Source organism: Leptopilina heterotoma, unplaced genomic scaffold (assembly GCF_015476425.1).
Source record: "Leptopilina heterotoma isolate Lh14 unplaced genomic scaffold, ASM1547642v1 Lhet_60, whole genome shotgun sequence".
Classification (NCBI taxonomy): domain Eukaryota; kingdom Metazoa; phylum Arthropoda; class Insecta; order Hymenoptera; family Figitidae; genus Leptopilina; species Leptopilina heterotoma.
In genome coordinates, this window is record NW_025111138.1 from 7,353,365 (window position 1) to 7,368,489 (window position 15,125).

The following is a 15,125-nucleotide window of genomic DNA, read 5'->3' on the forward strand; positions in this document are numbered from 1 at the left end:
GGTAAGTGGAGAAATAAATGTAACAATAATAATGATAATAATTTATCATAAAAATAAATAAAATATAAATAAAATTTAATTCTATCACTCGGTCATTTTTAATAATCAAATTTAAAATTTAACGATTACTCCAATTCAAGAAAAAATTTTCAATGTAATTGTTAATAATAAATGTAATAAAAATAAAGTAAAGATAACGAATAAAATAACAAAAATAGAAAAAATATTTTCTATTCTACAAAATAAAAATAGAAAAATACAGTAGTTTTCGGTAAATAAATAGAAAAGAAACGAATTTAGAATATTAAAAAAAAAGTAATAGTTTCCAGACATGTAAGCAGATGCAACAGGAAGATGCTGGTCATCTTTCACTCTTAGGAAAAAAGGAAGTGAACCTCCTCGAAATAATAAAAGAATCCTATTTCCAAAATAAAAACATTTTTATATATTTTTTGCTTGGAAAAACATAAACGACAAGAAGTTGTAAATTAAATAGAAACAAATTTTCAATAAATAATTATAAATTATAATTATAATTGTTGTAATTATTATTTATAATAATAAAATAATAATAATAATAATAATAATAATAATAATAATAATAATAATAATAATAATAATAAAATAATAATAATAAAAATAACTCTTTACATTATAAAGTTAATATTACATACATGTAAAATATTTCCATTCATAAAAATTGTATTATAAGGTAATTCACCTACATGAATGACACAATTTATATTTTTAAAAAGCAGGTTGGTCAAGACATTTAAAATAAAACAGTTGTGGAATAATATTCAACAATATAAGATTTTTATTGATCGATGAACCGGTTCGCCCACAATTCCAGAAATTTTTCTTAAATAAAGATTTTAAGCTATTTGTAAAATATAAATGTGAACATTAAGAATGTGTTGAAAAAAATAATTAACGACAAAAAATAAAAAATAATCAAAAAATAAATTTGTTTCAAAAATTTTAAACTTTTCTTATCGAACAATATAAAACTATAATTATTATCATAATTTACACATAAAATTCACACTATTTATTTATACCATAATTATTTAAATAATTCACTATAGAAATTACATTTAAAAAATTTTAACTCCAATAATAGTTTACACGATTATGATTTTTATTATTATTATTATTATTATTATTATTATTATTATTATTATTATTATTATTATTATTATTATTATTATTATTATTATTATTATCATAAAAATATATTATTTATATAAATATTTATATTAAAATTAATGTAATATATTTAAATTACAATTAATAAAAAATATGATATTATAAAAAATGAAATAATAAAAATATTTTTACTAGGATTATTATTTTTATTATTATAATTACTACTATTATCATTAACATTATTATTATTAATACTGCTATTATTGATGTTTATGCTATTATTAATATTGTTATTATCATTAATAAACATTATAAATAATTTATAAATACATTAAAAAGAAATTTTTAATTTGACGCTTACAAGAAGCTATATTTATTATCGACTGTGAAATTATGAAACAAAGGGCCATTATACTAAAGTGAGAGCGCATTAAAAAATGTTTTTCAATCCCGAGACGCTAAATTGTATAGTTTTCGAAAATTAAAGAGAGCGTTTTAAAAAAATTATTCAAGAAAAAAACACAGCACGGAAAGTGAACACATTTAGAATAGTATTATTATATCAGATGCGTGAGAAAAAGAAATAATTTTACTATCCTCATTAAAATCCTAATATCGCAGATAAAAAAAATACTTTGAAAGAGTAATAATAAAAGTGTTGATGAAGATGCACATAATTAGGAATTTTTTCTAACATCTTTAAAAATTTTTTTAACTGCGACAGAAATTATAAAAGACAAACCGAATTCCCAAGCAAACGGTTATAATTTCCATTTCTGTTGGTCTGAAATTTTCTTTCTCTTTACTTTCATATGACTTATTCAAAGAACTTTTAAAACACCTATTGTTTTAAAATGCAAAATTAACCTCATGAATGGCAAAATGCAATCAAAGGAAATTAATAGCCAACTATGAGAGAGTGATAAGAAAATGAAAATTTACATGTAAATATAGACATATAAGGTTAATATATAGGTGTTGGCGAACGCGTACAGAATAAATTACCGAAGGAAATTTAACTTGTTGCTGTTCTTGTGGATGTGTGTATTCATAGTAACCTCGTAATACAATTATGTCGTAATTGTTCACAATAGCGCCAATCGCAACAAGTTTCTTAATTAGATCAATTAATCAGCAAATATGGAGACATTTACTTTGTATATAGATTCGTCACTCATGTATGAAAAAAATTAATTGCAAACATTAAAGGTATTTGAACCAAATAAAATTTATTTGAACCAAAAATAATTTTTTTTGAACCAAATAAAATATTTATTTAAAAGAAATAAAATTATTTTGATCAAAATTAAAAATTTATTTGAACCAAATAAAATTTTTTGAACCAAATAAAATTTTTTGAACCAAATAGAATTTTTTTGAACCAAATAGAATCTATTTCAAACAAATAAAATTTATTTTAACCCAATAAAAATTAACTTAACCGACTACAATTTTCTTTATACCAAATAGAATTTATTTGAACCAAAATAAAAATTTATTTGAATCAAATAACATTTTTTTGAACCAAATAGAATTTATAAATCAAATAGAATTTATTTGAACCCAATTAAAATTTATTTGAAGCAAATAAAATTTGTTTGACCCTAATAGAATTTATTTAAACCAAATAAAATTTTTTTGAACAAACTATAATTTTTTAGAAACAAATAAAAACAATTTCAACCAAATAAAATTTATTTTGACCCAATACAAATTATTTTAATCGACTACAATTTTTTTGTACCAAATAGAATTTATTTTAACCAAAATAAAAATTTTTTTGATGCAAATAAAATTTTTTTCACCCAAATAGAATTTATTTAAACCAAATAGAATTTATAAACCAAATAAAATTTTTTTAAACCAAAATAAAAATTTATCTGTAGCAAATAAAGTTTATTTGAACCAAATACAATTTTTTTTAACCAAATAGAATTTATTTAAACCAAATAAAATTTTTTTGATCCAAAATAAAAAATTATTATAACCGAATACAATTTTTTTTAACCAAATAGAATCTATTACAAACAAATAAAATTTATTTTAACCCAATAAAAATTAACTTAACCTACTACAATTTTCTTTATACCAAATAGAATTTATTTGAACCAAAATAAAAATTTATTTGAATCAAATAACATTTTTTTGAACCAAATAGAATTTATAAATCAAATAGAATTTATTTAAACCCAATTAAAATTTATTTGAAGCAAATAAAATTTGTTTGACCCTAATAGAATTTATTTAAACCAAATAAAATTTTTTTGAGCAAACTATAATTTTTTAGAAACAAATAAAAACAATTTCAACCAAATAAAATTTATTTTGACCCAATACAAATTATTTTAATCGACTACAATTTTTTTGTACCAAATAGAATTTATTTTAACCAAAATAAAAATTTTTTTGATGCAAATAAAATTTTTTTCACCCAAATAGAATTTATTTAAACCAAATAGAATTTATAAACCAAATAAAATTTTTTTAAACCAAAATAAAAATTTATCTGTAGCAAATAAAGTTTATTTGAACCAAATACAATTTTTTTTAACCAAATAGAATTTATTTAAACCAAATAAAATTTTTTTGATCCAAAATAAAAAATTATTATAACCGAATACAATTTTTTTTAACCAAATAGAATTTATTTGAACCAAAATAAAAATTTATTTTAAGCAAATAAAATTTTGAACCAAATAGAATCTATTTCAACCAAATAAAATTTATTTTAACAGACTACAATTTTTTTTTAACCAAATATAATTTATTTGAACCAAAATAAAAATTTCTTTGAAACAAATACAATTTTTTTTTAACCAAATAGAATCTATTTCAACCAAATAAAATTTATTTAAACCAAAGTGAATTTTTTTTCCACCAAATAAAATTTATTATAATCGAATACAATTTTTTTAAACCAAATAGAATTTATTTGAACCAAAATAAAAATATATTTGAAGCAAATAAAATTTTTTGAACCAAATAGAATTTATTTCTACCAAATAAAATTTATTCTAACAGACTACAATTTTTTTGTACTAAATATAATTTATTTGAAAGAAAAGAAAAATTTCTGTGAACCAAATAGAATTTATTTGAACCGAATGGAAATTTATTTGAACTAAAATAAAAATTTATTTGAAACAAATATAATTTTTTTGAACTTTTAGTAATCCCTCAGTCAAATATAACATTTTTCCGTGAATAGTAAATTTATTTTTGTCAAATAAACATTTGTTTGTATCAAATATTTGTTTAAATCAAATAAATATTTGTTTGTATCAAAAAAATTTTATTTAAGTCAATCAAATAGTGTATTTACATCAATAACAGAAATTATTGATTCAAATAAATTTCCACAAGTTAAAAAACAAATTATTGACATAAATAAAAATTATTTGATTCAACTAAATATTTATTTGCTAAGACTATTTATTTAAGAGACAAGTAATCGTGTTTATTTTTCTCAAATATTTTTTTTTTCAGTTGCATTTTTTTCTGCAGGGAAAATTAAAAAAAAAAATCAATTCACACACGTCACTTATTATGCGTACATAATTGAAAAAGGGTTAGCGGATGATAAGAGCGAAATAAATATTTATTGAGAACCTCTGCTGAATAGCACGTGTGTGGTCCGTTCAAGGTTTGTCCCTCAGACTAAAAGTCATAAGAATTAAACTTGAGCAATTTTTTCAACAACGACATTTATTATCGACAAAATGGTTTTTTCAAAAACAAAATTCTTACTTTTTTTTTATTAAATTTTTTTTTTTTAATGAAAAAAACAGAAAATTTTTCTGAAATCTTTTCCTGTGTATGTACACATAGAAAACCTACTCAAGACCGCCCTATTATCTAAAGTACTACATCTTCTGATCTAAAAGGTTTACGGCAATTCCGTTTCTGCAAAGAAAAGCAATTTCATGCAATAGAGGGTTCTCTGTCTCTATCAGGGAAAAAGTATACCGCGAAGACAAGCTGGGGTTGATTACAGTGAAGATGAATCGTGTGCATGAAATGCATTCAAAGCCCCAGGACACGAAAGACCTGTTTTTTTTCTTCTTTTTTTTTCATTTTTTTTTTAATCTAATCGAATCAAAGCGGCAAGTTTCTATAAATTATGTTTGTATGAATTACGACGAAACACGAAACCTCATTATTGTGTATTTGACAAGTACCTATCAGTTTGTAAATTCACATTGTCTTCATGTAGAAAAACGATAAGCGAAAAGAAGCATTTTTTCCATTAAAGTTAATTATTACAATATCAAGCGAAATATTAAATATTATTGTTAAATTATTATTATTCCTCGATCATTATTATTCTTATTTTTATTATTATCATTATTACTATTACTAATAATTTTTAAACAACTTTTAACAATGGAACAAATAATAAATAATATAGTAAAAGTAAATATTTTTAGTAACAATATTGTCATGAGTATTAAAAGATAAAAAAAAAATCCTTACAAAATTACTATTTTTAGTAACATTATTGTCATGAGTGTTAAGGACAAAAATAAGTTTTCAAACTTATATTTGCTATATAGAGTTCTAGAAATATAAAAGTCAAAGGCAGACTTTGGTTGAGTCAGAAAATAAGGAGTGTCGCAAATATTAATGGACAGTTAAGAAGCGTGAGCCGTAACATTAATGAAGCATCACTGATCTTTCATTATTTCAAGAAGACATTCTTTCCATCAAAACGTTTCAAAAGAAAAGAGAGAAAAAAATAAATGATTTAATGCCTCGCACAAGAATAAATTACCTTTTAAAAGCAAGTTCCATACTATATAGTTTGGCGAAATTACATACGTGACTGAAACAAATTTACCAGAAAGATAGAAAATTTTTCCTAATACCTACAAATTGTTTTTTTTTCAAATTATGTTTAAATTTTATATTTGTGTATAAAAATAATAATAAATTTCTGGTAAGGAATTTTTGGTAGAAAATAAATGTATAGTAATAATTTTTTTAAAAATAAATCTATGGTAAAACCAGGAAATTATCACTAGATTCCAATTTTCAAATGCATTTTCAAATTCACCCAAAAAAAATAAATCAAACAATCAACAGAAATATTACTTCTGAAAACAAAATCCCATAAAATGTATAACAGTTGGAAAAAAGTATAATTTACTGTTAAGGCAAATTAATGATAAATGAGTAGAAGATGGTGCACGTGGACAAACAAGAAACTTGTCTCGAGGGACTTTCCGCTACTCAACAGAGAGCAACCTCATAATATACCCTCAAGTCTCAAGTGACTGTATATATAAATAATTATTCCATACATATTAGTGCGCAAAAAAAAGAAGTGAAAACCCTCCTGTAAAAAAATATACTTCTCTTCTTTATTTTCAAAAAAGAAAAAAAAGAAAAGAACTTTTTTATCTAATAAAGAAGAAAAAAAACCCAATACACAACAATAAACATATTCCGAGAAATTTGTTTTTACCTTTAAATTGTGAGCGATTTGACGAATATAGTAAAAATCCAAATCCTGTAAAATCTCAATTTTTCCAGGTGAATGACCACCAACAGAGGGTGTGGGACTATCTCCACTACTAAGACGATGTTTAATAGTTGTCGGCGATTTTTTCGTGTCCCTGAGACTCAATGTTGCCAAGGGCGGAAAACAGGAATCCATTTTGATCCAAATTTTATGACTTTTCTTTGAAATTCTCTTCTCGAAACTGATTTTCAAATTCAAATTTTATTTAAAGATGAAAAGAATGAATTTTCAAAGACGAAAATTTGTTGCAACAAAGTCATACTTTTCGAAATAATTAACTAATATTTTCTATTATTTTTGATGTAACGTCACGATTTCATTTTCGTTTCAAGCAACAAACAAAAATTCGTTTGCAAAAAGTCATAGTCTTCGAAATAATTAAGTAAATTTTACTATAATTTTTGATGCAACGAACATCGTGATTTTTCGTTTAAAACAACAAACAAAAATTCGTTGCAAAAATCACTGTTTTCAAAATAATTAAGTAATTTTTAATCTATACTTTTTGATGCAAACAAACATCAAGTTTTAAGCAACAAACTTCACGATTTCATTTTCCAAGCAACAATCAAAAAGTCGCATATAATTTTTGATGTCATTAATTAAGTTTCACTGTATTTTTTTGGATGCAACAAACTTCACGATTTCAATTTCGTTGCAAGCAGCAAATAAAAATTCATTTCAAAAATTTGCACATAATTTTGATGTCATTAAATAAGTGTCATTATTTTTTTCGGTGCAACAAACATCTTACGAGCACTTTTCACCTGTTTTGCATCTTTAATCGATTTTTGAATTCGAACAATTGTTATTGTACGACAATTGTAATTGTACAGCAATTGTAACAGTACAAAAATTGTAACAGTACAAAAATTTTAACAGCAAAACAATTGTAACAGCACAACAATAAATTGTAGTCAATAATGATACAAACTAGAATTAATATTTAAAAAACACAAAAAGTGTATTGTTGGTGGAAAAAATGTATCGTCGAGAGAGCATAAAAAGGCAAAAGAAAACGGTATAATGAGTGAAAACAAACACGCGGTCTGAGCGCACTTCTCGCGATGTTGAGTTCGTTTCCAGTTTGCAGCCGGCGAATACTATATCGTCGCCAAAAGACACTTCAGCTTCCTTTTTTTTCTGTCTAGAGAGATGTGAATATGAGAAGAAAATCATGCGTCACAAAGAACTCAATTTGTCGAGAAAAAAAAAATTCTCTCACGAAATTTCTTTCTTCTATATGCAAAAATCGAAAAATTATTACTTTACAACGAAGAAAATTTTTCGTTTCTTTTTCTCTGCTTTTCCACCAGTGATGGTCCATACAGTTTCCTTTTATAAAAATTCTGATTTATTCTAAAATTAAGATCCATCAGTTTGTTATCCTCTATAAAAATCACATCATCCTTAAAATCATTTTGCTATATTTGTCAATTGTTTATTCCTTAATGTTCCTTATTTCGAATCTTTTTCCCCTCCTCTCTCGAATAGTGAATATTTCCAAAATAAAAAAAAGTTTACTTGGGAATACAACAGGTAAATGATACACCTGTGCAGAACACAAACTCGGTTTATCTCGTTCGCGATCGGTCACTCTCGGTTAAGTATGATTTATCACTCGTGTAACATCGGTTTTCTTCGTGCCGATCAAAATGAAAAGTGGGAAAAACGATAGAAGGGGATTACAAACAAAAGCAAGTGGCGGGAGTTCATGGGTCACTTAAAGTGCAAAATCCTCGGCACACAGCATCTTTATAAGGTCCACCAACTTTTTTCTCAGTGGAGAGAGAAAACGAGCGAGCGACGCTCTCTCGGTCGCGAACAAACTCTGAATGACGCCCGATCACCGGATAGTACTTCTTGTTCTCTGTATGAGTCTATATGGCTGTTGGGACTCGTCCCTTGTCAGCTGAGAGAGAGAAAGAAAAAAAAGGAGACAGATTTGAAAAAAAGGCGAGAGAAATATAAAACTGATTTACAATCAAACTGATGGAAACAGAGATGAAGAGAGAAAAGCAGATGGAGATGAAGAGAGAAAAGAAGATAGAAATAAAGATAAAAAAGAAGATAGAAATAAAGACGAAAAAGAAGATAGAAATAAAGATAGAACTGAAGATAGAAACATATAGGTGAAAGATTTCTTCGAAAAAGAGATGCATAGCAAGAGAGAAAAAGAGGAAGTAATACTGGAGAAAAGAGAATTAAATAAAGACACATGAAGAGAATTTGAGAACGAAGGGATTTTTTTTTTAAAGGGGCGTGGAATTTATGCCAAAATGAAAGAGTGAACACGAACAAATGTTGAATATAAGCACGTGCGTGTTCACAAAGAGAACCAGTCGAACAGCATGGATAACCACTAATAAGCACCCTTCCCACAGAAGAACCATTCGTGTTATTTCCCCCGTTTTGCAGAGGCTATTTCCTCATTTTATTGGATTTTACCAGATTTTTATTATCGTATCCACTTATTATAAAGCGCACTTGGGAATATTTTTGATGTACACGTGCTGCTCTGGATATTGATTATCAATGTATTATAACGATGATATTTATAATTGTTTCTTTGTGATTGTCTGATGTGGTATAATTACCATTTAATGATCTTTTTTTGTCAACAATAGCAGACGTAGAATTATGCAACTGAAAACAGACGCAAAAGAATTGAAGCTACTATTAATACAACTGTCATTAATTCAAATTACCATAGGGCCCTTAAGTTAGAACCAGAAATTGAAACCACAATTGGATCTAGGATTAGTGTAAAATTCTAGTTATTGTCTGCTGATGCAGACAATAACTAGAATTTTCCACTAATCGTTTTCCACTACCAATTGAAAATGGTATTAATTGGGGTAACAACAGATGAAACCTCTATTGATTAGGATTACCAACAATTAATACTTTTATTTATTAGGACTACCAATAGTTGAAACTTCTATCGATTAGGACTATCAACAATTAAAACTTCAATTGCTATCAACTATCAACTGAAATGACAATTAGTTGAAACTAAAATTAATTAGCACTCTAATCACTTGAAACTACTAGTGATTGTTAGAACCAGAAGAAGAAACCATAATAGTCACTACCAATTAAGAATATTTACGGATACTACTAATATTTAAAACTAATTTTGATTATAATTACCAACAGTTAAAATTACTATTAATCGGCACTATAATTAGTTGAAATTGCTGGTAATTAACAGTAACAGAAAATGAAAGCACAACTAATTAGCACTACGGATTAGAGGAATCTTTCAGATGTTGTCAGCATCAGTCTACAGCAATTAAAAATTCTATTAATTTCCTGTACCAAATATCGAAACGACTATTAATTAGGACTACAAATAACCAAAATTACTATTAATCAGGACTGCTTCTATAGTCATGATCTGTATCAGTCTGAACCAATTTAAAATCCTTAAAAAATCGAAATGAAAAATTGGCATTACCGGATGTTTAAAAATACTACTGATTGGCACAACCAAAAACATTTAAAAACACTATTGTGTTAATACAGTATTTAAAAATACTATTGTTTGATGCTAACAATAGTTGAATCTACTGTTTTCTATAAGAGCAAACTTTTGTTTATAATTTCCCTATAGACATAAAATCGCACTTGCAAGGGCCATGAATTCTCCAATGAAAACATGTTTCGAGAGAAAAGGTGAAAAAAATTAGAAAACGCTGGGTCGAAGGTACAACAGAGCACCGCAGAACGGGTTAAACAAGATTCTATTCTCTTTATTATTCTCCTCGCTTTCTCATAGAATTCACACATAACACAATGCTACGTCAACTGAGAACTGACTCCAGCAAAAGGTGTTTCCTATACGTTCATATTCTTTATTTCCCCATTCAAAAAAAATTAAAGAGAATTTTACAATTTTCGCTTATTTTAATAACAGCAACAATAACAACGAGAACAACACAAAAATAATTAATAATAATATTTATTATTATTACTAATATTATTATTATTGGCCCCACTATTTTTTTAGTATTTTTAAGGGCATTTGAACTATCATGACGTCACAGAGAACACCTTAGGATCAAAATAAAAAATTTCCTTAATCTAATTGCTGAACTATTCAGCACATTCTGTTTGGAAATATTTTCAGAATTATTAACATTCGTAAAAGCACTTTTGTACATGTGTATTTAAATTTAAACACTTGTGTACAATTATGATAGATAATATACATAATTCCGAGAATAATGATTATAATTATAAATGACGGTACGTGCGAAATGTATTCTTATTTTCGCCATTATACAAGCACGCATTTTACTTTTTTCACTAATCATTTTAAAGATTAGTGGGAATCATTGAAAATGATTCAAAATGCTAATATAAGATAAATTAATTCAAAGAAATGATATTATATTATTATATGCTCTATAAAATTTTCCCTTGTCTGAACGCGAGAATTGGCACAAAGTGAAATAATAGTTTGTTACTAGTAGAGTGTCATTTTAATTAATGAACGCATTTTAGCGGAGCAATAAAGTTTCAGTTAAGTACATACACAGCATAGACACTTGTTTTGACATAAACATTAATTACGTTTCGAATTGTTTGAAAATCGTATTCTAAATAGATAATCCATGTTTCTATTCCTATTTATAGTGCGGCAAGGAAAATCTTTATCTAATATAATAGATAAAAAAATGATCCGCACGAGTTTTGAAGGTTCAAATCAAGGAAATATTTTTTATTGGAAATATTTTCTTATAAATTACTCATGTTCCTGAAATAATAGTTCTCGAAGTTGAGCGTCGATGTTAACGTCGACAATCAACGTCGAAAACTATTATTTGGAAATTTTACAGATGAAAATGTGACTAATTTTTCTTTATTATTCGCCTAAAGAGTTACAAAATTTTTTAAGGCAATTTTTTAATTAAAATCTTTGAATAATTTTTTTGATTCTTTTTGGAATCAGGGGGAAAAATCAGGGATGCCATAGGTTAGAGAAATCAGGGAAATGTCAGGGATTTTTATTAAAAGTACTGGAAAAAATTCAATTTTTAGAATTCATAAGGAAATTCTGAATTTTTGTGTCATTTCAGAATTTCAATTATTTTTAATACAATTTTAATTAAATTTCATGAAAAATGTCATTATTCTTAAAAACTTTATTAAAATACGTCAAAAGAATTCAATTATTTTGATATATATCAGAATAATTTCCAGAAATTCAATTATTATTAAAAAATTTCTAAACTTATCGTCAAGATTTCAATTATTATTATTTCATAAATAATAAAAATTTCACAGGAATTCAATTATTTAAAATAGAATTTGAATAAATTTTTTTTTAAATTCTTCGCAATAATTCAATTAATTTCATAAAGATTAAAATTCTTTTCAGGGTTTCAATTATTTCTGTAAATAATAAAATTCTTTTTAGGAATTCAATTATTTTCATAAATAATAAAACTCATGGCAGAATTTCAATTATTTTTAATAAAATTATAATCGAATTTCTCGAAAAATTCTCGTAGAATTTGCTAATAAAAATTGATTCAAAAATGAATTTCAGTTAATATATTTTAGATAATAATTGAATACTAAAAGTTTATATCATGAATTTTTAGAAATAATTGAATTTTGAAAAGATTTCAAATTAAAATTGTGGAGAATCTGAATTTTTCATTCTTTTAATAGAATTAATTTTTTTGGAAAAGTTTAATTGGATATTTTTTTGTAATTATTTGAATTTTTTATTTTCTTATATATATTTAATTGAAAAATTTCCGAATAATTGAAATTTAGTAAAATTAAATTGTAAACAAATGGGTTTAAAAATTCTCAAAGAACTTTATAAAAAATTATTAAAAATAATACATTTAAAGAAGAATACTTTAGTTAACAATTGCTAAAAATTATAATTAAATTGAAATGATGAAAATAATTTTCGAAGATAAGTTACAGTAATAATATTTTTATAAGTTGTTGAATTTCAAAAATGTTTAAATTTGAATGTTTTGAAGAATTTTAATTTCTCTGGAAAAATAATAATTATTAAATATTTATTTTAAAAAAAGTTATTAGTGTTTTCAAATAATTTTAAAATTAAAGAAATTCGTAAATTAAAGAATTCGAACATTTTGAGTTTCTAATCATTTTTAGAGTGAATCAGAATATTTTTTTGCTTCAGAAATTAGAACTTTAGAAAAATGCTAATAAAATATTAGTATTTGAAATATTTAAAAAAAAATTTTAAATCTCAACTAAATTAATTTCTTTAATGGGGTGAAAATGCAGTCTATTTTTGAACATATGCGCTCAAAAAGAATCATTTCACCTTTAGTTTGCTCTACAGGGTAATCTTGTTTGCAGCGGGTTATAATTCATTCATTTTTCAAAGGGAGCAGTGTCCTTTTCAAACTGGTTCCAATCTGTTATGTCTCTCTTTCGATGAACCGGGATTACTAAATAAAATTCGAAATAAAAATTTCATTTCAATATTCAAGAATTATTCACATTTTTCATCAATTACAGAATGAGTAATTTCGAATTTTTATCATCATATTTTTAAAACTTCTCTTTGATTTTGTTTACATTTTTCCGAGTTGTATGTTTAATAATTAAAATACGAAAAAAAAAATTACAACATGCATTCGAAATCATAAATCTCACCTCAAATATATTATTCAGTCTCGAATGCACACATATATCTCTTATTCTGACTCAATTTTATAATAAGGTGATTAAACTCAAGAGATTATTGAAAGAAATCTTCAAATTCTCTCGTTTTTTATTTCTTTTCAATAAAAATTTATTCCATTCGTTTTCAAATAATTTCAGTGAGAGAGCAAATTTTCTTCAAAGCAAATATTAAATAAATATAAATTAACAATTCTAAATTTATAAGTTGCGAAAAATTTATCAATTTTTTTAATATATAGTAAATGTCAATATACTGACAAGAAATAATGTCAGTGAACTACAAAATATATGTTGGAAATTCTTACTGGGTGGTGATACAATTTTTAAACTTGTACAGCTATTATTCACGAGTGCATTTATCTGCAAACGTATGATTGAAAATTTGTAGTACGAATACATCTTCCGAGTGGGCGAGGCATTTACCGGAAGAGTAGAAACGTCACGATGAGGTCATAAAACAGAAAAATTAACACTAATTCTCAACTTTAAAGGCATCTCTCAACTATTAATTTTCGACTTGACATAAATAACGATTCTCTTTATTATGCACACTATTTGTCTAATGTATATCACTGAATCATAATAAAAATTATGAAAGTTTATGCTCATGTTTTCAAAGACATAAAAAGTTGGAAAGTTGTTTAAAAGTATGCACTGAACAAAAAATTTATTTGAATTGAAAGGAAGTGAATTTATCATTCGGTGATTAAATATAAAATTTGAAGAAGTTAACAATTTTCCCGAATCAATCTACACTTAAATAAATTAAATATCTTAAATAAATCTCGATAAGCTCATGGGCTTCAATGTATCGACAGCACAGCAGCTGCCCTAATACAGAAACCTGCTTAATTTGAAAAATATTTTCGAAATTAATTAATAATTTCAAAATTATCAAAGAACTCAAAAAAACTCCAAAAAAAAAACTCAAAAACAAAAGAACTCGGAGAGTCTCGGGGTGCATGTAGCTCAGTGGTCAGAGCAGTCTACCGGCAATAGAAAGGTCGTGGGCTCGTATCCCACCATGCTACCGTTTTTTTCTGAGTTCTTTGATAATTTTGAAATTATTAATTAATTTCGAAAATATTTTTCAAATTAAGCAGGTTTCTGTATTAGGGCAGCTGTGCTGTCGATACATTGAAGCCCATGAGCTTATCGAGATTTATTTAAGATATTTAATTTATTTAAGTGTAGATTGATTCGGGAATATTGTTAACTTCTTCAAATTTAATAAAAAATTTATTTGTTTCAAATAACCGATTACTTGTCTATTACCAACTTACTAATTACTTGAATCAAATTTTTATTTAAAGCAAATGCCATTTAACTGATTTCAATTAATAATAAAATGCTTTTTAGGAATTAAATTATTTTTTAAAAAATTTAATAAAAATCTTTGTAAGAATTCTATTCTTTTTATGAATGATAAAAATTTCTCAGGAATTCAATTATTTAAATTATAGAATTTGCATAAAATTAGTCGAAAGATTTTTGATAAAAACTAGGAAAATGTCAGGAAAATAAAAGATGGAATTGAATTTTTGTCAGTTTTGTGAAGTGTCTAAAACGAGTTTTTTTTGGTCAAGTTTAATTTTTCGATAGCTACTTTTTTACTACTTTTTTTTAGTTTTAGACACTTCACAAAACTGACAAAAATTCCATTCCATATTTTATTTTCCTGACTTTTTCCTAATTTTCATAAAAAATATTTACCTTTTTCTTATCCTGCTAATAAATTGAATTCCTGCAACGAATTCTATTATTAATT

At 25.0% G+C, this 15,125-nt stretch overlaps 1 protein-coding gene across 2 annotated transcripts in view; it reads right to left on the minus strand.

Moving 5' to 3' along the window:
* LOC122509461 (rhotekin-like) overlaps positions 1 to 15,125 on the minus strand; it is a 106,496-nt gene that overhangs the window by 35,176 nt on the left and 56,195 nt on the right. Inside the window, exon 1 of one of the 2 annotated variants that reach the window (XM_043623571.1) lies at positions 6,614 to 6,927. The exons of the other annotated variant lie outside the window; for it this stretch is intronic. Within the exon in view, the coding sequence (XP_043479506.1) occupies positions 6,614 to 6,805 (192 nt within the window). The 5' untranslated portion in view covers positions 6,806 to 6,927. Of the gene's footprint in view, positions 1 to 6,613; positions 6,928 to 15,125 lie in introns of those variants that run through there. 2 annotated transcript variants of the gene reach the window in all.